Source organism: Pristis pectinata, chromosome 10 (genome assembly GCF_009764475.1).
Source record: "Pristis pectinata isolate sPriPec2 chromosome 10, sPriPec2.1.pri, whole genome shotgun sequence".
Classification (NCBI taxonomy): domain Eukaryota; kingdom Metazoa; phylum Chordata; class Chondrichthyes; order Rhinopristiformes; family Pristidae; genus Pristis; species Pristis pectinata.
Genome location: NC_067414.1, coordinates 97,272,153 through 97,299,438, shown reverse-complemented (window position 1 = coordinate 97,299,438; position 27,286 = coordinate 97,272,153). Strand labels below are relative to the sequence as shown.

At 47.7% G+C, this 27,286-nt stretch overlaps 1 protein-coding gene across 5 annotated transcripts in view; it reads left to right on the top strand.

The window, feature by feature from the left end:
* The window catches only part of mia3 (MIA SH3 domain ER export factor 3), an 86,321-nt gene that overhangs the window by 16,674 nt on the left and 42,361 nt on the right, over nucleotides 1–27,286 (top strand). For all 5 annotated transcript variants that reach the window (XM_052024109.1, XM_052024111.1, XM_052024108.1 and 2 more), the window contains exons 4-6: nucleotides 1,252–4,171; nucleotides 8,733–9,440; nucleotides 13,022–13,140. In XM_052024109.1, coding sequence (XP_051880069.1) covers nucleotides 1,252–4,171; nucleotides 8,733–9,440; nucleotides 13,022–13,140 — 3,747 coding nt within the window. The remainder of the gene's footprint in view (nucleotides 1–1,251; nucleotides 4,172–8,732; nucleotides 9,441–13,021; nucleotides 13,141–27,286) is intronic.

The window sequence follows — 27,286 nt, the reverse complement described above, 5'->3', positions numbered from 1 at the left end:
TCCCTTGATTCTACAATATCCAGAAATCCATCAGACTCAGTAACTGAGCCTCCACAGCCTGTGGCACTGAGAATTCCAAAGACTCGCCACCCTCCAAGTGAAGAAAGTTCTCCTTCCCCTTCTCAGTTCTCAATGGCCATGACCTTGTCCTGAGTCTAGCAGTTAGCGTAACGCTATTACAGCGCCAGCGACCCGGGTTCAAATCCCACCACTGTCTGTAAGGAGTTTGCACGTTCTCCCCGTGTCTGTGTGGGTTTCCTCCGGGTGCTCCGGTTTCCTCCCACATTCCAAAGACGTGTGGGCATGCTACGTTGGCGCCGGAAGCGTGGCGGCACTCACGGGCTGCCCCCAGAACACTCTACGCAAAAGATGTGTGTTGTGATTTCCGTGTGACTAATAAAGAGATCTTATCTAATAATAAACATTTTTAATAATTTTCTTCATCCGCCTGCATTTCTCTTCAATCAATTAAAAGAGCCTTCCCCACCACCCCGCACCCCCCCCCCCCTTAACTTACCAGTAGCAGATTGGAAAACTCTTCCCTTCAATGGACTACAAATCGGCAAAATACAATGCCGCTTCCCTTTAACCGATACAAAGCTGATGCGTTGGTAGCCACACTGTAAAGGCATTTATTTTGGCAATGTTTCCCCCTCGGAGAGGATGCCGAACGTGAGGAAGACAAGGATCCCCTTTTCCCCACTCCCCCTGCCCAATCTAGGGCAAAACAACACCAGTTCTTCTCTATTCCACCCCACTACCTCCGCCCCCCCCGCCCCACTTGTTTACTGACTGACACTTGAGCTGCTTCCACTTCCCTTCCCTCGGCTCTGCATTCTCTCTCTCGGACCCCGCCAAGTACCCAGACCCTCCACCTCCCTCACCCGAGCAGGAACCCCTTGCAAGTGGCGGCACTTACAAGGGCGTTCCTTGAGGAAGTGGTTTGCTGATGTTTCCAGAGGGTCCTTGGTTTTGGGGGGAGCTGCTTGCCTTTGCAAAGGCATCCCGGGCCACGTGGGGGTTGGTGAGGTGGTGTTCGTAAGGTGGGGGAGGGGGTGGTGTCTCTGGGTTGGAGCATGATGCCAGTATTTGTGGAGAATCCTCTGAGGGTGGGCAATGCTGACGTTTCAGGGAGCTGCAGTGATGGGACCTGTGCTGGTATTCTGCAGGGTGGTCCCAGGGTGAAGGAGGGGCGTTGGATTTGAATGACTAGTCTCTTGACTTCAACCTTTGCCTTTCTCACATTCGCAGGACACAGACTTTGTTTGTTTTGACGAAGGTCCGGAAGAATTTGATGAGGTGGATATCGATAATCTGGTCAGAATCGCAGGGTCCAGTGAAGGCCAGAGTAAGGAGCGTGCTGCAGAAAGGGATGCAAGTCCGAGAGAGGATGATACGGGCCAACGAGTTCCAGACGATGAGTCAGGGAAGTCCTTGAAAATGCCTGGAGCTAAATCTGGGGACAATAAAGCAAGTGAAGGGGAAGAAGCAGTTCAGTCTGCAGAGCAGGAAGTTGGTGACTCCCTACCACAGACAGAAGACAGAGGAGCTGAAACTGTAGTTAGTCCACTAAGTGATGAACGAACTCTTCATGTTGAAGATGAAGAACCTGCAGAGAAACCTGCTGATGTGGGTGATAATATTTCCTCTTTGGAAGACCATTCAATGGAAGAGGATGGTAGTAGCCACGTTAAAGTGAGCAGACATTTGGAATCTAATTCTCAGGAGCCAGAAACCTTGACTCCGACAGATGCAGGGAGCGAGGGGCGGAATTCCCTGGATGCGGGGGAGCTGCTGGCTGCAGCAGAACTTGAATCCCAGGAAGGTGAACAGAAAGAACTTCTTGAACTTGAGGGCTCTTCGGCATTAGAAACTGGATTTGGGTCAACAAGAGATGCAATTGTGGTAGATCATGAAGTGACCAGCAAAGTCACTGCATCGGATGAAGAGCCAGAGTTTGATGTAGAATTGGACAAAGATGATTTGGCTGAGCCTCCCGAGAGAATACCCTTGCTCTCCTACTCAGATGATAAATCAGTTCCTCAACAAGGCGGTGTCCAAGACGTGGATGTTGGTGAAGGTTCAAAATCCAGTAAAGCTGACACTAAAACTACAACTCAAGCTGTAGATACTCCAGTGGCTTCTATTAGTCCAGAAAAGAGACAGCCATTGGATGGAGTAATTGAGAAAACTGCTGAAAATGAGGAAGCACTAACTTCAGAAGATAAAAAAAGCGGAGGGCTGTGGACAACCCTTGGAGAGACTTTTTCCGCAATTGTAAGTGGGGATGAGACTACGTCCAAGGTTACAGATCCTTATGGTTCTGAAGACTTGCCTGAAGATACACGGGATGGAAATAGTGAAGATCCAGAGGAAGAAGATAGGATCTATTTGTTGAGTATGTCAGAAGAGGAGGCTGGAGGTGAGTTTTGGTCTTCAGCTGGTGAAGAAGCTGAAACTCGTGTTGCTGTAAGGGACATGGTGACAGAAGATCCTGAAGCAACAGTGCAGGCCCTTGACACTAGCTCGGAAACTGCAACCAATGTTGAAACGTTGGTTAATGAAGACGAGGGAACTGAGCAGCAGCAACACATTGCATCCGTAGTAGAGAGTCGAAGTTCAGGGCAATATGCAGAGGACAAGTTGCAAACAAAGGAAGTTGTTGGTGATGAATCTGTGACTGTCCCAGAAAGGGATGAAAATAGTCCAGATATTGAACTGCAAGGTGACGCTGAGGTTAAATCAGTGACTGAGATGAATCAAGATCCGGCAAAGTTTGACCAGTCAGAATTAGAAACGGGAATGGACGAGCCGTCTGGGTCTTCTGAACATGCATCCACTGAAGGGCTAGGTACTGTCAATGAAGGGTTGAAATCAGAAGACCAAATGAAGGTAGTGACAAGTGAAGGGTTTCCTACAGAAGACGTCAACACCACCCTTTCACAAGGTGCAGTGGAAGCTGAAGACCAGACAAGCTCTGGCACGAGTGACACAGACCCAGAAGTCCACAAGGTGGTGAAGAGCAAAGATGACGTGGGAAAGAGTGACGAGAGAGATGTAAGTGTATCTTCGGGGAGTTACTCAGAACTGGATAGCAATGGTATTTCAGATGAAGACCAAGGAGAGGAGGACAGTGAGGACGATGAAGCTTTGTATGAGTTGCTTGATGATGATCAGCCAGAAGAGTTGTTAGAGGATGAAAATGCTGCAGATGCCAGAATGGCAAGGGAACGTGATGCCAGCGCAGCTCGTGAAGCTGGGTTAGATCATCGAGAGTTAGATGTCCATGATATGAATGTTACAGAGGAAGGGAATATTGTGGAGCCAGAAGATCTACAAGATGATGGAGAAGATGTTACAAATGTGGCAGTGGAGGAAGACCATGAAGTGGAAAAAGAGGGAGGGCATCCTCAGAACATTCAAGGACAAGCAAATTGGATTGAAAATCAGAAGAAATCAGAACAGTCCTCACCCAGGCCTGTGGACAGGAGTGAAGACTGGACTCAGGACCGGAAGAACCTTTCGGGGGTATTGCATAAGGAAAGGGGCGAGTTCGGGAAGGATCTTCAAACTGAAGAGAGTGCGGAGGGCGAAGGCAGGTGGCCTGGGGCTTACTCCAGGAGTGAAAATACCTCAGACTTGCCTAAAGTTGAAGGGAACAAGACTGAAGATACCATGCAACCAACTAATGATATTGGGGCAGAAGATGCAAGCAAAGTGCTTGTAGGTCTAAAGTACCAGGAGGCTGTGGAAAAGCTTACGATTTTGAAAGGCTCCTTGGGTGAAAAGAGCTTTGAGCTCGTGCAGAAGTATCTAAGTCCTCGGCAAGTCCTGGAGGTTGAAGCCGTGCTTCATGATTTGGAAGTTGAACTGAAGCTCGCCAAGTTATCTGGAGCCAACGAGCAGAATATTGAGAACATTCTTGACAACATATTGGAGGAGTCGGAGTCGAGGATCCTTGACATGGTGGAGAATATGTTGGACAAAAGAGCTGAAATGAGCCAGTGGAATACAGAGGACATTCCTCTGGAGAATGATGAAGAAATGGTGGTCTTGAATGACCTTCAGGAGCTTATGTTTCATTTAAGGATGAAATACTCAGCTATCAAGGACAGTGTTGCTCTCGCCCCTGGAGAACAGTTGTCAGAGGAAAGGAATCGTCTCCTCCATGGTAGAGTTGAATATTGTTTTGATGGTGGAGGGTGTGTATGCGCGCATGCGCGCGCGTGTTTTAGAGGATCTGCAAACAGAGAAGATGCTACAAATGGTTTTAAGGAAATTGTTCTTTTGAAAGAGGCCACTCAATGTTTGAGGACATCTAAAGTCTTAAGAGTTTATTGTCATTTGAACAAGTACCTGTGTGCACAGGTGCAGTGAAAAACTTACTTGCAGCAGCATCACAGGCACAGAGCATCAGATACACAACATTCACAAGAAAAACAAAAATTAAGCATAAATTATACACAATTTTTACAAGAAAGAACACAATTAGAACAAAAAAAATGAAGTCCATCTGTTCAAGAGAGGGCTTTTGCTCAGTGGGTGTTGTTCTGGCCTCTGAATCAGAAGGTTGTGGGTTCAAGTCTCACATACTCAGAGGCACGAGCACACGATCCTAGACTGGTGCTCCACTGAGCACTAAGGCAGTGGTGAGGTGCCCCTTGTCCAGGTACCTGAAGGCCAGTTTGTCAAACACTGAGCAGTACCAGACCACAACTCTTCATCATGTAATGCCAAGGGCTGTTTCCTGAGCCATGTCCCTGTTCCATTCACAAGTTCCATAAAGAATTTCACACTGCGCTTCAACAAAGGTGCATGTGTTTGGGTGGGTGCCTGAGGAAATCCATGGTCAATGTGATGCCCAAGGACAAAGGGAAAGCAGGGAATGATGGGCCAGTTAGTTTGAACACCAGTCACAGGGAAAATGTTAGAAGACCAGAAGGTATAGGAGCAGAATTAGGCCATTCGGCCCATCAAGTGCTCCGCCATTCAATCATGGCTGATTTTTTTTCCAACCCCATTCTCCAGCCTTCTCCTTGTAAACCTTAACCCCCCCACCACCCCACCCCACCCCCCCTTACCAATCAAGAACTTGTCAATCTTTGCCTTAAATGCACCCAATGACTTAGCCTGCACCACCCTCTGTGGCTACAAATTCCACAGATTCACTGCCCTCTGGCTGAAGAAATTCCTCCTCATCTCAGATCTAAAGGGATGTCCCTTTATTCTGAGGCTGTGCCCTCAGATCCTAGACTCTCCTGCTTATGGAAACGTTCTCTCCACTCTACCCAGGCCTGTCAGTAATAGAGTCCCTTATAAAAGGTGTCGTGGAGCTGTACAGTGCAGAAATATATCCTTCAGCAGAGTCCGCTGCGTCCACACGCACCCACCATCAACTCCCCCCAGAGTCTACCACTCACCCACACACTAGGGGCAATTTACAATGGCCAATTAACCCACCAACCCACCCGCCTTTGGGATGTGGGAGGAAACTGGGAGCACCCGGAGGCATCTCACTTGGGTGAACATGCAAACTCCACACAGACAGTGCGCGAAGTCAGGATTGAACCCTGGAACTGTGAGGCGGCAGCCCGACTGGCTGTGCCACTGTGCTGGTCAATCAAAGCCAAGGGAGCTGGTCACCACAAGCAGATCAAAACCCAGGGTGAATGGAGGTACAAGAGAGAACTGGCCTCTTGGCTGGCCGCAGGCTCTCAACAGGCCCCCGTACCTTTGGAAGCTTCACTGATTGTGAACCTGGAGACAAGAGACTATGGATGCTGGAAGTCTGGAGCAACACCCAAAAAGCTGGAGGAACTCAGTGGGTGAGGCAGCATCTGTGGAGGGAAATGGACGGTCAACGTTCGGGTTCCATCTTCTTCAGCCCTTTGTCACCTCCACCTATCGCCTCCCAGCTTCTGACATCATTCCCACTCGCTCTCCCCCCTCCTCACCTGCTTATCACCCCCCCTTCACCTGGATCCACCTATCACCCGCCAGCTCTTGCTCTGCCCCTTGCCCCCCACCTCTCTATACCGGCTATCTCCCCCTTTCCAGTCCTGATGAAGGGTCTCATCCCGAAACGTCGACTGTCTATTTCCCTCCACGGATGCTGCCTGACCCACTGAGTTCCTCCAGTTTTTTGGGTGTTATTCCTAATTTCCTTTGGCTACAGCAGTATTTATTTGAGGTAACAGCAATGTACGGCGTCCCTCTGCCATTCAGCTGGAGGGAAGGAGGGGTATAAACCAGCCCTCGGAGGGGGGATGCAAAGTTAAAACCTGTCAAAATTCCTCTGTTGATGCTGGACCTGTTCCCCTTGTGGGGGGTGGGGTCAAGAGGAGATCTGATGGAGGGGTTTGAAGTTATGAAGGATTTGGATTAGAGAGGCAGGTTGTCAGGAACTAGGGAACATAAGTTAAAGGTGGTAGTTAAGAGAACTGGAAGAGGAAAATTGTGTGCAACTGGCTGTTGTGCACATCCCTGCTAGGGTCATAGAGTCGTACAGCATGGAAACAGGCCCTTCAGCCCAACTTGTCCATGCTGTGGTGATGCAAGCAGGTCAGGTGGTCATGCTTCCAGAGAGAATTGTGTGTGGAGTCCCATCAGCAAATTTTACAGGCTGTTCGGGGGAAAGCACGGGGCTGGGACTAATTGTACAGCTCTTGCAAAACTGGGACAGGCAAGATGGGCCAAATGTCCTCCTGTGCTACGGTTTTAATTTCCACTCGTTTGTATTCAATCTTATCAAATGACCAAGTACTGAGAGAATGGAGCAGTGCAGTCAGCGCCCTCGACAAGGATGGATGGGAAAGGTTCAGAGGGATGGGAAAATGGGAGTAACAAACAGACTTCTGCAGGAACTCAGCGGGTCGAGCAGCATCTGTGGGAGGAAAGGGATTGTCGACGTTTCGGGTGGAAACCCTGCGGGCAAATGGGACTGACTTAGATGGGCATCTTGGTTGGCGTGGACGAGTTGGGTCAAAGGACCTGTTTCCGTGCTGTATTACATCATGACAAGGCGGAGACAAATCTCATTGAAAGCTTCCCATTAACTCAGCCAGAGCCCAGGAGCTCTCTCTGGTTTCTGCCAGTTGATGTTGTAGTTGGAACAACATTTTAAAACTGAAAAATCAATGGAAGGGGCACAGTGATCCATGGTGTTGGACGTGAGGGTAGGAGAGAAGGCCAATGGATCAGCTCATCCACCCTTCAGTTTACTGTGGGTCCAGTGCCCCCTCAGCTAAACTATCTTCTAAACTCTACCCGAGATTCCAAGCACTGTCCCATTCACCCATCACCCCTTCCCACTCACTGACTCCCACTGGCTCCTTGGTTAACTAATGCATTGATTTTAAAATCTTTACACATCTTCTACAACCCTCCGCGATCTCTCCCCTTCTTTAACTTTGGCTTTCTGCCAGTCCCCAAATGTAGCTGGTCACCTCTTCCCTCCTTTAGCCCCTGTGACCAAGCCTTTGTAATTCTGGCCTGTTAGCTCCTCGGGTGCCTTGGTTTGTTGACGGGTCCTGGAGGCCTCTTCAGCTGGGCATCGGGGTCACTGGCAGTGCGGGCATCCATGGAAGGAACCTTCTGCTATGATGTTTTGGTGAAGCAGCCAGTATAATTAAAGACCCCACCCACCCGGGACATTCCCTCTTCTCTTCCATCGGGTAGAAGATACAGGAGCCTGAGGGCACGTACCACCAGACTTAAGGACAGCTTCTCCCCCACTGTGATAAGACTATTGAACAGTTCCCTTACACAATGAGATGGACTCTGACCTCACAATCTACCTTGTTGTAACTTTGCATCTTATTGCTCTGCACTTTTTCTGTAGCTGTGACACTTTTACTCTCTACTGTTATTATTTTTACCTGTACTACATCAATGCACTCTGTCCTAACTCAATGTAACTGCACTGTGTAATGAATTGACCTGTACGATCGGTTTGCAAGACAAGTTTTTCACTGTACCTCGGTACAAGTGACAATAATAAACCAATACTAATGTTTGCAGAGATGGTAACGTGGCCCGTGGGGATTACAGGATAGGTCCAGGCAGCCTCAAGGTCACTGGGCTGGGAAGGAGAGAGGATAAAAGTTGGCAGGTTTCTCCTCTCCTCTCTTCATGAATAATGCGTAGGTGAGGAAGGTATTGAGCTAGATAATAGCTTGTTGGAAACTATCTGGGACAGATGGTTGTTTGAGGGAGATGGTGGAATTTGGCCAATGCCGATGGTACAGTACCTCAGCAAGACAGCTGGTTTGTGTCTTTGGACATGAGAACACAAGAAAACAGGACCTGGAGGAGGCCACTCGGCCCCTCAAACCTGCCTCACCATTCAATACGATCACAGCTGATCTAAGCTGGCCTCAGCTCCTCTTCTGTGCCAATTCCCCATCACCCTCAATTGCTCGATCTTCCAAATATTTATCTGTCTTCCCCTATAAATATATCTAATGATCTGGTCTCTGTCACCCTTGGGTGGGGGGGGGGGAGGTGGGGGCAAAGAATTCCAGAGATTCACTACCCTTCGAGAGAAGAAATTTCTACACACCTCAGTTTTAAATGACTTTTTCTTGTCGTTATGTCGTTACGAAACTCTCCCACTATCATCCCAATATCTACCCTGTCAAAACCCCTCAGGATCTTGTATGTTTGAATAAGGTCACCCCTGGTTCTTCAAAACTCCAAAACTTTGCTCTTATTTTTATTTTAATGTCTGACAGAATCATTGGACAAAGGCAAACAGGAGGGACTGGACAGAGAGGAGGAGGAGGAGCTGGCGAGAGGACTACCTTCTCCACGTTTCACAGAGGATGCCTCACGTTCAGAGGGAAAGCAGGAGACAGGCAGAGGCAAAGGGCCACGGGGAGAGTTGGACTCTGCAGAAAGTGAGAGAGAAAAAGTCAGAGAGACACAAGGGGAGATGTTGCCTCCAGAGGAGGATCTGCAGAAAGAGCTTCCCTCTGCCAACACTCCAGAAGATGGAGTAGGTCAAGGGCAGGAGGTGACTGTGACAGGACCAACCTCTCCATATTTTACACAGCGACGTCCCAGTGGACAATTTGAAGAGACAGAGGCACCTCCTCAAAACATTACAGGGAGGATGGAAGAGGCTGGGAGAAAATCTTCTCCGGAGGAAGGTGTGGGACTTGCTGAGGCTGGACGGAGGCGCAGCGGGGAGCGTGTGGGAGGAACAGGCTCCTCGGTGGTCAGAGGGAGAGCGGAGGAGGAGGTCCGGGGAGAGCAGCCCATCCCGAACACCGAGGGCAGGAAGGAGTCACGGATGGGCCCTCCCGTGGTGAGAGTCGGGAAGTCTGACGGGGACAGTGCGGACGACGGTCCGCTGAAGGAAGAGCGGCGAGAGGCGGATGGTGCAGGCGAGGTCACAGTCGAGGGTGTTGCTGATGGGGCTCGCTTGGAGGCAGGGAGAGGTGAGTGCAGAGTAACTGCTGGTTACAATAGTTTCCCCACACATTCCCCTGTAGAGCACCTTACCCCCTTACAGAACACAGAACAGTGCAGCACAGGAACAGGCCCTTCAGCCCACAATGTTGTGCTGAACTAATTAAACTAGTAATTAAATGCCTAACTAAACTAATCCCTTCTGCCGACACAGTGTCCATATTCCTCCATTCTCTGCACAGTCATGTGCCTGTCTAAGAGCCTCTTTAATGCCTTTGTCTCCACCATCATTCTTGTCAGCTCATTCCAGGCACCCACCACTCTGTGTAAAAAAAAAGGTGCCCCACACATCTCCTTTGAACTTCCCCCCCTCACCTGAAAAGCGCACCCTCGAGTTTTTTTTAAATTTTATTTACAGCGTGGTAACAGGCCCTTCCGGCCCAACGAGTCCGCGCCACCCATTTTAAACCCAAATTAACCTACCCGTACGTCTTTGGAATGTGGGAGGAAACCGGAGCACCCGGAGGAAACCCACGCAGACACGGGGAGAACGTACAAACTCCTTACAGACAGCGACGGGAATAGACATTTCGACCCTGTGGTAAAGATATCGGCAGTCTATCTATGCCTCTCATAATCTTAAACTTCTATCAGGTCTCCCCTCAGCCTCCACCGCTCTGGAGAAAACAACCTGAGTTTGTCCGATCTCTCCTTATAGCACATGCCCTCTTGTGAGTTCTCCTCAGTGAAATGTGTAAAAACTCTCAAAATGACTTCAAAGGAAGAACTTGACGAGCTGTAAGTACACCTAGGGAGGTCCCGAGATTATGAAAGGCAACACAAATCGTGTTCCTCTCCAGAGCAATGAAGAAATAGGGGTTTAAGGGACTGTGAGGCGGCTCCAGATCTTGGGGTCTTTGAAGAGAGGTGTTTGAATCACTGCATGCAACAAAGAATTTGTAGCAGGAACTCAGCGGGTCAGGCAGCATCTGTGGAGGGAAATGGACAGTCGATGTTTTGGGTTGAGACCCTTCACCTGGATCTTTTAGTCCAGATGGTGAATCTCAACCCGAAACGTCAACTGTCCATTTCCCTCCACAGATGCTCCCTGACCTGCTGAGTTCCTCCCATCATCTTGTGTGTTGCCCCAGATCCCAGCATCTGCAGTCTCGTGTCTCCAGTACTGGGTGCAGAGAGGCTTTGGGAGTGGTGGGAGTAGACGGGCTAACCAAATGGGCAAGGACATGGCGGATGGAATATAAAGTAGATGCAGTTGAAAGTAATTAAAACTAAACAGAAAATGCTGTAAATATTCCGACCAGGCCTTATCTGTGGGAAGAGAATCCGTTGATCTGGGTATTTCCAGCATTTTCTGTTTCTACTTTAGATTTCCAGCATCTGCAGGTTTTGTTTTCCCCCCCAGAGTATTTTTTTAAATGGTGAGAGATTATAAAGTGTGGGTCATAAAATGCTGGCGTCTGGAGCAATGCACAAAAACTGCTGGAGGAACTCAGCAGGTCAGGCAGCATCTGTGGGGGGAAATGGCAGTCGATGGTTCAGGTCGAGATCCTTCATGGGTGCTCCGCAGGGCTTGGGTGCTCTTGGATACGAATCATTGAAAGCTAACTCTGGGGGATTATAAAGACGAGGAGTTGGATACAAGAATAAAGACATCTTACTGCACCGATATTGGAACCTGGTGAGACCTGATCTGGAGTGATGTGAGTGGACTATGGTTTCCCCACATCTAAGGAAGAATATACTTGTGGTAAGGGTTTGTGGGGGGGGGCGGGGGTGGAGCAACAAAGGTTGAGATGCGGACACGAGAGAGACTGCAGATGCTGGAAATCTGGAGCAACATACACACACACACACACACACACACACACACACACACACACACACACACACACACACACACACACACACACACACACACACACACAGCTGGAGGAACTTGGCAGGTCAGGCAGCATCCGTGGAGGGAAATGAACAGTCGACATTTCGGGTCGAGACCCTTCCATCAGGACTGGAAAGGAAGAGGGCAGAAGCCAGAATAAAAGGGTGGTGGGGGGGAGGTGGGGAGGAGCACGAGCTTGGTGGGTGATGGGTGAGCCCAGGTGAGGTGGGGGAGTGGGAATGATGTGAGAGGTGGAAGAGGCCGAGGGCTGAAGAAGATGGAATCTGATAGAAGGGGACGGTGGACCATGGAATAAAGGGAAGAAGGTGGGGAACCAGAGAGAGGAAGGTGTGGGTGATGGTTGAGATGGGAGTCTCTTCCATGAGGACAGATTAAGTACGGTCTCCCGGTTATAACTGCAGCCCTCCATTCCAGCCAACATCCTGGTGAATCTCTTCTGCACTCTGTTGCTACCACATCCTTCCTGTGGATGTTTGAAGGCAGCTGTCGCCCAGCTTCCTCTCAGCTGCAGGGAGTTCCTGTACTCCTGATTTTGAGTGCCAGAGGTCTGCTCCCCTTCATTCACCGAGCTTCGTCAACCGTCACTGCCTGCCGTTCCCCTGGAATGTTCTCAACTGGAGCCATAAGGACAAGGATGTACTGCTGAGGCTTTAGAAGGCGTTGGTCAGACCGCATTTGGAATATTGTGAGCTATTTTGGGCCCCGTATCTGAGGAAGGATGTGCTGGCCCTGGACAGGGTCTGGAGAAGGTTCACAAGGAAGGATGTGCCGAGGAAGGATGTGCTGGCCCTGGACAGGGTCTGGAGAAGGTTCACAAGGAAGGATGTGCCGAGGAAGGATGTGCTGGCCCTGGACAGGGTCTGGAGAAGGTTCACAAGGAAGGATGTGCCGAGGAAGGATGTGCTGGCCCTGGACAGGGTCTGGAGAAGGTTCACAAGGAAGGATATGCTGAGGAAGGATGTGCTGGCCCTGGAGAAGGTTCACAAGGAAGGATGTGCTGAGGAAGGATGTGCTGGCCCTGGACAGGGTCTGGAGAAGGTTCACAAGAACCATCCCAGGAATGAAGGGGTTAGGGATGAGGAGCGTTTGACATCTCTCGGCCTGTACGCGATGGAGTTCAGAAGGATGAGGGGGATCTTATTGAAACCTGCCAGGTACTGAAAGGCCTGGATAGAGTGGACGTGGAGAGGATGTTTCCATCAGTGGGAGAGCCTTGGACCCGAGGGCACGGCCTCAGAATAAAGGGACGTCCTTTTAAAACTGAGATGAGGAATTTCATCGGCCAGAGGGTGGTGAAATTGTGGAATTTGTTGCCATGGAGGGCTGTGGTGGCCGTCACTGGGCATATTTAAGGCAGAGGTTGACAGGTTCTTGATTGGTAAAGGGGTTAAGGGTTATAGGAGGAAGGCAGAGGAATGGGGTTGGAGAAAAAAAATCAGCCATGATTGAATGGCGCAGAATCGATGGGCTGAATGACCTAATTCTGCTCCTACGTCTTCTGGTCTTGTGGCTCCTCTGCACCATATATCATTTTGATGGCATCGTGGCCAGCACAGAGACAGTGGGCTGAAGGGCCTGTTCCTGTGCTGTACTGTTCTGTATGTTCTACCTGAATGTAGGCTGAGTGTAATGTTTGCTGTTAGCGGTGAGCTCACTCATTCACAGTCTGCGTTCCTTGTTGAACCTCAGGGTCACTGCCCTCCCAGGAAAGGAGTCGGTGGCTGCCGTGGATTATCTCAGCACTGGATGGAGTTATCCTGGCTACCAGCAACACGATGAGGCCCATCATCCATTCACTCTCAGAGTTTGTAAGTATCTCTGTTTGTACTTCCCAGTTTAGCTTACCCCTGGTGTGCATGGTTCTGTGAGTGCCTGATACCTCTGCTACCTCAGTCATTGGTAATTCTTACTCTTGGGTCCCTGTTTGTTGAAGTCCCACACCTGACCTTCTGCATTTACAACTACTACTAGGGACCTGGGAGTGCATGGTTCCCTGAAGGTGGCGTTGCTGGTAGACAGGGTGGTGAAGAAGGCTTTTGGCACACTGGCCTTCATTCAGGGCATTGAGTATAGAAGTTGGGATGTTACGTTGCAGATGTACAAGAAGTTGGTGAGGCTGCATTTGGAATATCGTGTTCGGTTCTGGTCACCCTGTTAAAGCAAAGATGCCTGTAAGCTGGAAAGAGTGCAGAGGAGATCTGCGAGGATGTTGCCGGGACTGGAGGGACTGAGTTGTGGAGAGAGGTTGAGCAGGTTGGGGGTAAGATGTCTTTATTGGAGCATCCAAGAGTGAGGGGTGACCTTCTATCCATGCCCCTCATGATCTTATACACCTCTATAAAATCATGAGGGGCATGGATAGAACACACAGAGTCTTTTTCCCAGGGTTGGGGAATCAAGAACTAGAGGGCATGGGTTTAAGGTGAGAGGGTAGAGATTTAGTAGGAACCTGAGGGGCAACTTTTTCACCCAGAGGGTGGTCCGTATATGGAACGAGCTGCCAGAGGAAGTGGTTGAGGCAGGTACGTTAACAACATTTCAAAGGTACCTGGACAGGTACATGGATAGAGAAGGTTTATAAGGGCCAAACGCAGGCAAATGGGTGGGGATCTTGATGGACATGGACCAGTTGGGCCGAAGGGCCTGTTTCCCTGCTGTATGACAATGACTAACTTGCATACATGTAGTGCCTAACCTATCGTATCATCCCATGGCGTTATCAAACAACTTGGCACTGAGCCACAAGGAAATAAGATGATGAGAGGTATTGATCGGGTAGATAGTCAGAGGCTTTTCCCCATGGCTGAAATGGTGGCCACAAGAGGACATAGGTTTAAGGTGCTGGGGAGTAGGTATAGAGGAGATGTCAGGGGTAAGTTTTTTACTCAGAGAGTGGTGAGTGCGTGGAATGGGCTGCCGGCAACGGTGGTGGAGGCGGATACGATAGGGTCTTTTAAAAGACTGTTGGATAGGTACATGGAGCTGAGAAAAATAGAGGGCTATGGGTAAGCCTAGTAATTTCTAGGGTAGGGACATGTTCGGCACAGCTTTGTGGGCCGAAGGGCCTGAATTGTGCTGTAGTTTTTTTCTATGTTTCTATGAGATAACTGGGATGGTGATTAAAATCTTGGCTAAAAAGGTTTTAAGGAGTGTCATCTTTCTGCGAGGAGTGGTGGTTTGGGGAAGGAATTCCAAAGCTTGTCACCTGGGCCACTGAAACCACCGCTGCCATTGGTGGAGTACTTTAAAAATTGGGGATGGGGATGAAGCCAGAATGTGAGGTGCTCAGCTTTACTAATCCAACAAACTTATAACACAGAAGGAAGCCATTCAGCCCATTGGGTCTGGGCTAGCTCCCAGCACAGCCATCCCGTCAGCCCCATTTTATTTCCCATTTTATCAGCCCCTTTTTTATTTTCCTGAAACCTTGGAGCTTTTTCCCTCTCATCAACCTCCCTTTGATTCTTTAACCACTTTTCTATACCAAAGGGTGATTTGCAGTGGCTAATTAACCTATGTGCATGTCTTTGGGATGTGGGAGGAAACTGGAGCACCTGGGGAAGCCCACATTATCACAGGGAGAACGTGCAAACTCCCCATAGGCAGCAGCTGAGGTCAGGATTTGAACCTGCGTTGCTGGATCACGACTCGCTGTAGAACTGTGCTGCCCACGATTGCCTTCATCTGTGTGAGGAAAAGGGTGCTTGCAAATGAGGACCTCAAACCGGGCACAATGTGATCCCTGTTCTGCTTCTGCAACATGGAACTCGCCACCACGGTCACCTCAAAGCATCAGAGAGGTACGACCAACACGATCTCTGCAAAAGTCCTCCAAACCCACTGGCAGACAAGCAAACCAACGTTGGCATCCTCCTCAGGCCAACACTGAGTCCCGAATTATACAGTGTTGGCTCCGATAGTCAGACCAGGTTGACTGCTGAAAACAGGCTCTGATCTCTGTCATGGCAAGAGATTTGCAGGAGGAATGGGGAAATGCTTCAGGGACGTTCTGAAAGCCACACTGTATAAGAGTAGCATCCTCACTAACTTTCTGGCATTTGTAACCTCTGACTTAATGAACTGGAGGAGCAGCACTTTGAGAACCTAGAGATCCTTTCTTGGGAATATGTAGAAGCCCAGAGGTAAGGGCAGAGGGGTGAACCCCTTTACTCATCGCCTGACCCTTCAAGCGCTTGCTGCCCCACCTGTTGAAGTCTGGTGGATCATTAGCCAAGGATTTTGGAATGGAAACAAGTCATCCTCGACCCCAAGGGGCTGCTTAAGAGCAAGGATTACAATTTCGGAGACGGGAGAGACAGTGGATGCTGCAATCTGGAGCACCGCAGGAAGTGCAGGAGGAACCCGGCGGGTCAGGCAGCGGCTGTGGAGCCACTACGATCGTGACTCGGCTTCAAAGTTCCGCATTGTCTGCACGGGCTCAGGAGAAACTGAAATATGCACCTTTTTTTCTCGGGAGTAGCTGATGTTCTGGACAGAAGATGCCTCTGTCAACAGAATGGAGCCATCCCGGATCTGGGCTGGCGGTTGGTGGCGCTGTTGGGGGAGTGGAGTCATCCGGAACAGCGCTGCAGGAGGTGGCGCTGTTGGGGGAGTGGAGTCATCCGGAACAGCGCCGGAGGAGGTGGCGCTGTTGGGGGAGTGGAGTCATCCGGAACAGCGCCGGAGGAGGTGGCGCTGTTGGGGGAGTGGAGTCATCCGGAACAGCGCCGGAGGAGGTGGCGCTGTTGGGGGAGTGGAGTCATCCGGAACAGCGCCGGAGGAGGTGGCGCTGTGGCTCCCGGCGCCGCTCACTTTCGGTTGCCGTGTTTAAGGGGGGCGGCCGCCCGCCGGTTGTTCCCTCGCTATGAGGCCGAAGCGGCGGCCCGGTCCCGGGCTTTCCTCGCTGCCGCTGCTCCGTTAACCGGGCGACTTCCGCTGTCAGACTTCCGTCCCGGCCGCCATGAGCGCGGGGAAGGAGCCGGCGCTGCCGGCCGCGCACTCACCCGGGCCCGGAGCGCTCGTCTACTCGGCCCTGGTGGGCCGCATCGGCCAGGTGAGGCGGGGGGCCGGGCAGCGGGTCCGCCTGTCACCTCCCGCCGCAGGCCGGCCCGGGCTGACAGGTGCAGAGGGGCAGCGGGCAGCACGGCTCAGGCCGTGGTGGCTCCGTAAATGTTCGGTTAGCACAGCCGTGTGTGTGTGTGTGTGCCCGGGGTCAGTGTGTGTGTGTGTGTGCCCGGGGTCAGTGTGTGTGTGTGTGTGCCCGGGGTCAGTGTGTGTGTGTGTGTGCCCGGGGTCAGTGTGTGTGTGTGTGTGTGTGTGCCCGGGGTCAGTGTGTGTGTGTGTGCCCGGGGTCAGTGTGTGTGTGTGTGTGCCCGGGGTCAGTGTGTGTGTGTGTGTGCCCGGGGTCAGTGTGTGTGTGTGTGTGCCCGGGGTCAGTGTGTGTGTGTGTGCCCGGGGTCAGTGTGTGTGTGTGTGTGTGTGTGTGTGCCCGGGGTCTGTGTGTGTGTGTGTGTACCCGAGGTCTGTGTGTGAGCACCATCTGTGTGTGTACCCAAGGTCAGTGTGAATGTACCGTCTGTGTGTGTACCGTCAGTGTGTGTGCACCGCCTCAGTGTGTACCCGAGGTCAGTTGAATGTACCGTCTGTGTGTACCCGAGGTCAGTGTGTGTACCCAAGGTCAGTGTGAATGTACCACCTGTGCGTGTGTACCCGAGGTCAGTGTGAATATACAGTGTGTGTGTACCCGAGGTCAGTGTGTACATACTGTGTGTGTGTACCACAGGTCAGAGTGAAGGTACTGTGTGTGTGTGTACCCGGGGTCAGTGTGAATGTACCGCCTGTGCCTGTGTACCCGAGGTCAGTGTGTACATGCTGTGTGTGTGTACCACAGGTCAGAGTGAATGTACTGTGTGTGTGTGTACCCAGGGTCAGTGCGAATGTGCCGCCCGTGCGCGCACACCCGAGGTCAGTGCGGACGTGCCGCCCGTGCGCGCGCACCCGAGGTCAGTGTAAAGGTAAATGATTGAGATGTATGGGAACCATGGTGACTTGGTAGATTGGATTCAAAATTAGCTTGGCCATAGAAGACAGAGGGTAATGGTGGAGGGGTGTTATTCCGACTGGAGGTCTGTGACAAGTGGTGTTCTGCGGAGGTCAGTGCCGGGATCTCTCTTTTTTGTGATTAGATATATAAGCGACTTGAACAAAAATGTAGATGAGGTGGTTAGTAAGTTTGCAGATGACACACAAGTTGGTGGAACTGTGGTTAGTGAAGAACACTTCTTTAACAACAGGATGTAGAGCATTTGCAGAGATATACTGCAGGAGGAGAAATGGCAGAGTTTAATCCAAGCACGTGTGAGATGTTGCACTTTGGGAGGTCAAATGTATACAGTAAATGGCAGCATTGATAAACTTAGGGATCTTGGGGTCCAAGTCCACAGCTCCCTGAAGGGAGTAACACAGGGTGGTAAAGAAGGCGTATCAGTCTTCATCAGTGAGGGCATTGAGTACAAGAGTCATGAAGTCATGTTGCAGTTGTTTAAAACGTTGGTTAGGCCACATTTGAAGTATTGTATGCAGTTCTGGTCGCCCCTTTACAGGAAGAATGTGGAGGCTTTGGAGAGGGTGCAAGAGGTTCACCAGGATGTTGCCTGGATTAGAGGGTATTAGCCATAAGGAGAGGTTGGGCAAACTAGGGTTGTTTTCTCTGGAGAGTCGGCTGAGGGGAGACCTGACAGAGGTTTATAAAGTCATGAGATGCACAGATGGAGTAGAATGTCAGTCTTTTTTTCAGGGTAGAAATGTAACATACTGGAGGACATACATTTAAAGCGAGAGGGGGACAGTTTAAAGGAGATGTGTGTGGCAAGTGTTACACAGTGGTGGGTGCCTAGAATTCGCTGCTGGTGGTGGGAGCAGACGTGATAGTGACATTTAAGTGGCATTCAGACAGGCACATGAACATGGAGGGATGTGGATCATGTGCGGGCAGGTAGTTTAGTTTAATTTGGTACCATGTTTAGCACAGATATTGTGGGCTGAAGGGCCTATCCCTGTGCTGTACTCTTCTATGTACTCTGTGTGAGCGCGCAAATATATCTGAGGTCACTATAAGTGTACTGTGTGTGTGTAAGTGTACCTGGGGTTACTGTAAATGTACTGTGCGCCTGTGAATGTAGCTGTAGTTTCTGTAAGTGTGCTATGTGTGCCTGTGCATGTAGCCCTAGTCTTTTGGAGAAACACGTTGACAACAAGTCCATCAGGCAGTGGTCAGCACGGAATGTCCTGTATGCTCTGCAGCAGGAGGACCCAATGGATCCTGTGGGATGGTTTTCTGAGCAGACTGTCAAAACCAGTTGGCAAAATGCCTCATCGCCAGAACTCACCAACAAGCACCAAAACTTTTGCTTTGGCTGGCAGTGAGATGGGCCCGCACCCTCAGATCCTTCCTGAACGGTTGAAGTCTCGGTTCCAACGCCTGCTGTCCTCGGGACAGCTGCGATGAGGATGAGACGGTAGCCCATCTCTCTGCGGACTGTGCATTTGCAAAGGGAGTCTGGAAAAGGATGCAAGGGTCCTTGTCTCAGTTCATTCTGAGCAGCAGTGTAACAGGGGACTCTGATCAACGGGCTGTTCCCATGGATCATGTTGAGTCCAACATTGACTGCTGCTGGAAGATCATCAACTTGGTGAAAGATGCACTTTGATCTGCCTGAAACTTGTTGGTCTTCCAGCACAGCAAGATGTCCATAAGGGAATGCTGCCAGCTGACACATTCCAGGCTGGAGGAGTACATGCTGAGTGACGCACTGAAGCTGGGTGCAGCCAATGCAAAGGCTCTGTGGGATGGACTGCAGTCTGGGGTCCTTCTGGCACTGGGCGCTGAGGGATTAAGCCCTGTGTCAAAGCTTTGTATTGACCAAAGAAGGTCACAAGGGTGGCAATGGTGCTCTGTATACAGAAGGTGATCACACTGCCAGTGTGTGGAACCGAATGCAGAGACTGAATGACACAATTAATGTGGAGAGCCATGCATTGTTTTATATTTGTATTTATTTTTATGAATTAAATTTATTTTGAAATATTAAAAAAGTAATTAACACTGTGGGTGTGAATGTAGCCGTGGTTACTGTACATGTATCGTTAGTGTGCATGTACCCATGGTAACTTTTAAAATGTATTGTTAAGGTAACTGGATTAATGTACAGATGGTAACTTTATCAATGTACTTTTGTCATATCCACGTGAGTGATGTGACCTATGGTAACTTTATAAATGTAGTGTTAGTACAGCTCTGTGTATGGGTTATTGCACTTTAATAGTAATTTTATAACTTCTCCATTGGTATTGTGGTGTGTATGTGAGAATGTACCTATGGTGACTTTATAAATGGATATTGAATATAGCTGTATGTTTCATTGGTAATGGTTATACTGTTAATCTAGCTGTGTATTTTGTTACCATAGTAATCATACAAATGTTCTGTTAGCATAGTGTCTCAGCTTTAGAAATGTGTTGTTGATGCAGCTATGTGCATTGCATAAGTGTCCTATGAATGCATTGTTCATTGAGTAATAGAAACAGGAATAACTAATTTGGCCTTCTGTATCTACTTCACCCCACAGTCAGGGTAAGGTTGATCTTTTACCTGCAATTGTCCCGTATCTCATGATTTCCTCAATAACCTAATTCTTGACTGAGCCTGCATAGCCATCTTTGCTGGAGAAATTCAAGAATTCACTCTCATTTCTGTCCAGAGTAGCCTAGACCTTGATTTGAGATTGTGATCCCTGGTTCTGGGCCTCCCAGTCAGTGGAGGAAACATCCTGCCATCTGCCCTGTCAAGCCCCTTATTTAAAAAAGAATTGCGTGCATCAGTGAGATTACCTCTCACTCTTATTTTGAGATTATAAATTCAGTCTGTTTAATCATGTTTGTCTATGTCTCATTGGTAACCTTTCACAGTTAATTGGGCTAATTATATGTTAATGTACCTATAACTTAATACCATATGTTAATATTAATATAGCTTTGTATGTCTCTCTCATTAGTAACCTTGCACTGCTAACAATCTTTTAGTGTTATTGGTAACTTCATAAATATAGTATTAATTGAGTCACATCTGTATGAATATACCCAGTGTTTTGCTGTTGACAATGCAGGTGTGTGTGTCTTGTTAAATACGTGAATATGTTTAAACATTGTTGATAGAGCATCCTTGTGTGAATGTTATATTGGAGTCATAGAGTTGTATGGCACAGAAACAGGCCCTTTGGCTCAACTGGTCCATGCTGACCATGATGCCATCTAAGCTAGTCCCATTTGCTTGTGTTTGGTCCATATCCCTCTAAACCTTTCCTATCCATGTATCTGTTTAAGTTTCTTTTAAATGTTGTTAATGTACCTGCCTCAACTGCTTCCTCTGGCTGCTCATTCCACATACGGACCACCCCCTGTGTGGGAAAAGTTGCCCCTCAGGTTCCTATTAAATCCCTCTCCTCTCTCACGTGACCTAAACCTATGTCCTCTATTTCTTGATTCCCCAACCCTGGTAAAAAGACTGTGCACTCACCCCTCAATTTTATACACCTTTATAATATCACCCCTCATTCTCCTATGAATAAAATCCTAACTTGCCAAACCTCTCTCCATAACTCAGTCCCTTGAGTCCCAGCAACGTCCTTGTAAATCTCCTCTGAACTCTTTCCAGCTTAGTGGCAGGGTGACTTACACTGCACACACTATTCCAAGTGCAGCCTCACCAATGTCTTCAATCCTAGAAACCTACTACACAGGAAACTGCTGAGCCCTGACAATTCTACTGCCTGTTTGAAAAAAGTCATGCTAAATTCCATATCTCAGCTTTTAGTTCCTTAATCCTGTAAGTTCCTAAACCTCAAGTACCCATTAGCTTTGTTTTAAAATAACATAATTGGTCTCAGTGACTGTTGATGCAAAGTTGATGTAGCCCTAGGCATGTGAAGTATTAGTAATTTCAATAGTGCTTGACTCCAAATATGTTAATGTAGCTGGTGTGCAGATATGTAATATAGGCCCTCCCTGGGTTACGAACACCCGACTTATGTACAGCCCATACGTACGAACGAGCATTTGAGAGACTGGTGGGATAGATTTGCCGACGGCTGCCTCGGCTGCGGGCATCTACTGCCGTGTGGGAACTTGGTTGGTGGCAATATCTGAAAGGTTGAGTTAAACGCCCTGCTTTAAATACACGTTGCCCTTGGCTGCCCTACATTTTTATTTAAATATATTGCTGGGCAGCCGTGTTTCTGACTTGCAAACTTTTCGGGTTCAGAGCCATTCTCGGGAACTGAATCCTGCTGTAACTTGGGGAGGACCTGTATTCTTAACACTTCTATTAACTCAATACCTCATTTGACACTCCTTTTCACATACAGTACCTTGGAATATTGATGAGTACGTAAATACAAAGCATTGCCTCCAGCAGTCCTTCAAAAGTTCTCACCCTTGTGTTCTAATCCCAACACAGACTCGCCTTTTTCTTTTTCTTTGTAACCACTTGCAGTGCCTTGAGATCTCTGCATTCAACCAACCTGAGTCTCTTGCGCATCGGCGACATACTTCACTCTAGCCTCAGCAACGGTACCTTGAGGTTATAAGAGCCTTGAGCTTCCAATCCTCTTTCCCCTGACCACTCCAAAATCTCACTGTTTTGTTAGATCCTCCTAAGATCTACATTGACCAAATGGCTGATCACTTGTCCTAATGTTGTTGCCTTTGGTTTGTTGCCTGATTTTGTATGATGACACACCTGTGGTGTTCCCAAGGTGTTTTGTAGTGTTAAGTGATATGTGCATGTTTTTGGTCATATAGTCAATTATATCTGCACGATAATTTTAATGTTTACTTAGTTTCTCCATTTTGAATTGTGTGTTTGTTGGGATGTAGACAGCTGCAGGTACTCCATTACTAAGGGTAGCGGGGGTAGAGAGTGGGTGCCCTCTTGAACAATTGTAGAGCAGCAGCTTAAGTGAATTCGGGTACCAAAACATCAGCTATATTTATGGTGCCAGAATGATGTGTAATTTGGACAGTGCAGGTTCGTAACCTGGATAAAGTGGTGCAGATATGTAATCTGCATAAATATGCACATGTATTTCAAGATGACAAAACCATGCATGTGGATGTGTTGATCCATTTTATGATTGTATTTTACATACTAGATGATCTGGGACATTGTGTGCATGGAGCTGGGCTGGGGATAGTCTTGAAATGTAATACTTGGGGTGAGAGATACTTGGATCAGGAGGAGATACTTAGCTGAGCCCACTTTTATTTAAAATGATATTTCCCCCTTTTATTTTTACTCCAGCCATTTCTCTGCCCATTTCCAACTGTTTTATATCCTGCTGTAGCCTCTGACAACCTTCCTCACTGTCTACAACTCTAACAATTTTTGTGTCTTCTGCAAACTTACCTATCTGTGCACCTCATTTTCCTCCAAATCATTTGTATATATTACAGTCAACAGAGGTCCCAGCACTGATCCCTGCGGAACCCCACTCGTCACGGACCTCCAGTCAGAAAAACACCCCTCCATCACTGCCCTCTGTCTGCTGTGGCCAAGCCAGTTTTAAACTTCATCTACCAAGTCACCATGGATCCCATGTGCCTTAATGTTTTGGATCAGCCTACCATGAGGGATCTTGTTGAAAGCTTTACTGAAGTTCACGTGTACAACACCCATGGTCCTACTCTCATTTTGTCTCGCTGTACTGATTGTAGGTTAATGATCACTTTCAGCTGCTTTCTTTTATAAATGTCACATCGAGTCTTGTTCTTTCAAGTGAAAGTTGAGAAACAAGGTACTTAAATCAAAATTTAATCCTCCAGGCAGTTTGCCAAGGTTACTCGACTTACTGAGTTGTGCTTTATTCAGTTATTGACCAGGATGCCTTTGTCTCTACAGAACAATCTTAGGCAGCAGCATCAGTGCAGCTGGATTCAGCAACTAAGTAAGCATGGGATTGTGCTGGCAAGAGGTGCTCCCTCAAAACTTAAGATCTATACTGGAACTACGTCAGTGTCTGCTTGCACAGTGGATCATCATTTGACTTTAAAATGTACTGGCAGGTTTAAATATCAGGATTATGCAAAGCAGTGAGCAATTGTATGAAGTATTGTATCACTGGCCATCAATGTTTTTGAGAAGGGAGGAAGAGAACTGAGAGAATTGTTTTAGAAATAATTTTAATAGAGCAGCTGAAACAGTTATTCCCCATTAAGTCCACCACTGAACGCAGGTAGAATTATTCAACTATATTGATTAGTCTAGAACTGTTGGTAGTTGTAGCTCTGCAAACTCTATAATCATGCACTGAAGGGCATTCAGTGTTGTTTATGCTAAATTGACTTGTTAATATAAATAATTAATACTTGGAATCGTAAAAATTTTGGCCTATTGCCATTTTTTGCTATTCCCACTTTTTATTTGTTAGCCCAGAGCCTTGTAGGTTATGGCCCCTCAAATAACCATCTGGGTATTTTTGAAATGTAATCTGCCTCACCTCTTCAGGTGAGATATTTTTTCCTCCAAGCTCCCTGTTGTTTCACTCATTACATTAATGTGTAAATTAGTCATTAATTATTGATTACATATTAGTGATTTGGATAGAATATTGTTGACAGGATTAGTAAGTTTGAGATGAGGCCAAAATTGGTGGTATAGTGGCCAGTGAAGAAGGCTGTCTACAGTTACAACAGTATATTGATCAACTGGGAAAATGGGCAGAGGAATGGCAAATGGAATTTAACTTGGGCAAGTGCGAAGTGATGCACCTTGGCAAGTTAAGCCAGGTCAGGATATAAACAGTGAAAGGCAAGGCCCTGGGGAGTGTTGTTGAACAGAGAGACCAAGGAGTACAAGCACATCATTCCCTGAAAGTGGCAACACAGACATGGGTGAAGAGGCCATATGATGCATTTGCCTTTGTCTGTGGCATTGAGTACAAGGGTTGGAACGTCATATTACAGTTGCACAAAATGTTGGTTGGGCCACACTTGGAGTAATTGTGTGCATCACTACAGGAAAGATGTGATAAAGCTAGACGGTGCAGAAAAGATTCACAAGGATGCTGCCTGGATTGGAGGGCTTGAGTTATAAGGAGCATTTGGATAGGCTGGATCTGTTTTCCCTGGAGTAAAGGAGGCTGAGAGGTGACACGATAGAGGTATATAAAATTATGAAAGACCTGGATAGGGTAGATAGCTAGAGTCTGTTTCCCATAGTAGGGATGTATAAAACTAGAGGGCATAAATTTAAAGTGAGAGGGAGGTGGTTTTAAAGGGGATCTGAGAGCTAAATTTTTCACACAAAGTATCTGGAATGAGCTGCTGGTGGAGGCAGGAACAGTAGCAACATTTAAGTATCATCTGGACAGATACTTGAATGAGCAGAGTATAGAGGGATATAAAATTAATGCAGGCAAGTGGGATTAGTATAGATAGGCATGATGGTCAGCATAGATATGGTGGGCCTGTTTCTATGCTGTACAATTCTATGAATCTACAAATCTATGTTCACTAGTTAATGACCACTTTCTGAAGAAAGAGAGGCACTTTCTGTTCACCTTGCCAAGTCCCCCATAATTTTGTACACCGTAATTGAATCAACCCGGCTGCTTGTGTTCCAAGGAAAGCAACCCCAGCCTAATCAGTCTCTCTAAATCAAAATTCTCCAGATCTGGCAACGTCCTTGTAATGATCACCTTTACACCCCCTCTAGTGCTGCCTTATCCTTCCTTTTAATGCATGGGGTGTGCAGTCCTCTGTGGCTGAACGAACTTTATGCTATTCTAGCATGACTACTTGCTCCTACGTTTTGTGCCTTGGGCATTATGTCTCATTTGCCTTTGAACCACCGTACCTACTTGTCCTGCTGCCTTCAGCAATCCATATATGTGTAATCCAAGGATGAAAAGTGAAAACAAAATGGCAGATGCTGAAAATCTGAATAACAGGTCAAGCAGCATCTGTGGTGAGAGATTACTGGATTAAATATTTAAAATTGCAACTTTTGATGAAAGGTCAATCAGAACCACAAGAACACATTAAAATTTCGGCTACTCGGCCTTCCAGGCCTGCCCTGTCATCCAATATGATTGCTGATCTGCTCCAGGCCTCAACTCCTCTTCTGTACCAGTCCTACATAGCCCTCAATTCCCTGATCTTTCAAAAATGTATCTACCTCTTTAAACATCCTCTTCCATCGGGTAGAAGATACAGGAGCCTGAGGGCACGTACCACCAGACTTAAGGACAGCTTCTACCCCACTGTGATAAGACCATTGAACGGTTCCCTTATACGATGAGATGGACTGTGACCTCACGATCTACCTTGTTGTGACCTTGCACCTTATTGCACTGCACTTTCTCTGTAGCTGTGACACTTTGTACTGTTATTGTTTTTACCTGTACTATATCAATGCACTCTGTACTAACTCAATGTAACTGCACTGTGTAATGAATTGACCTGTACAATCGGTATGCAAGACAAGTTTTTCACTGTACCTCTGTACAAGTGACAATAATGTACCAATACCAATCTCCAGTGATCTACCTGCGAAAAGAAATTCCTTCACACCTCAGTCTTAAATGACTCTCCCCTCGTAATTATGTTCCCTCCCCCCCAAACTTGAGTCACTCCCACTAGTGGAAACACCTCAGCATCTATCCTGCCATACCACCTTAGGATCTTGTAACTAGATTCTCATTCTTCTAAACTCCACAGATCCAACTTCTGTAGCCTCTCATCCCGGGAATCTTGATGGGACAGCCACCAATGCTACTACATCCTTTCTTTGGTAACATGACTGAAACTGTACACAATGCTCCTGGTGTGGTCTCACCAGCACTCTGTACATTTGTAACAATACTTCCCTATTTCTGAAATCCAGCTTCCTTGCAATGAGGGCAGTTTGCTGTGTGCCTACATAACCGTTTGCTGCTCCTGCCTGTTGACTCTCTCTGATTCCTGCTCAAGAGCAACTAGGTCATCGTTTGCAATCTCTCTCCATTTAGATAATAGTTTGCCTTTTGATTCCACTTACTGAAGTACATGACCTCCCGTTTCCTACATTAAACTCCATTTGCCAAGTTTTCACTCACTCACAACCGGTCTACATCCTGTTGCAGAGTCGCATTGTGCTCATTTCAGCATGCCTTTCCACTATTTGCGTGTTATTGGCAAACTTGGATACCATATGCTCTACCCCCTCCTCCAGGTCATTGATATAAGTAGTAGGTAATTGAGGGCCAAGAACTGATCTCTGGGGAACATCTCTGGTTACATCCTTCCAGCCTGCGTAAGATCCATTTACTCTGATTTTCAGTCTTCTGTGATAATTGGTCTTCAATCCATGTTAGTTCTCTTGTGCACCAGGCTTTTATGTGGGCACCTTGTCAAATAACCTGTGGAAATCTGAATAGTCTACATCTACAGGTTCCCCTCTTTCAACTTCACGAAGAAATCGAGCAATTTTGTCAATCATTATTTACTTTTCATAAAACCATGGGGACTTAGAAATATTTAATATAATCAAGCTAAATGATTATCTTTGATTATTGACTATAGCATCTTGCCAACAACACATTAAGTTAACTGCCTCTAGTTTCCTGCTTTTTGTCTCCTTGAACTTGGGAATCGCATTTACTGTTTTTTAATCCATTGGTACCCTCCTGGAACTCGGTGAGTTTTGAAGAACTTCAGCCATTGGGTCCACTACCACTCCACAATCCCTCTGTTTCTCTTTATTGATATGTCCAACCATTCATGTTTCTTCCTGTCTCCTTTATATTTACCAAAGACATTACCTCATGCCTCTAAGTTTGTCTAAATACTACATTAGTAATGTCTAGTTAGGTTTGCCTCAGTTGGTAACATTCTTGGATGTAGCAGGTCGATAACTCAAGT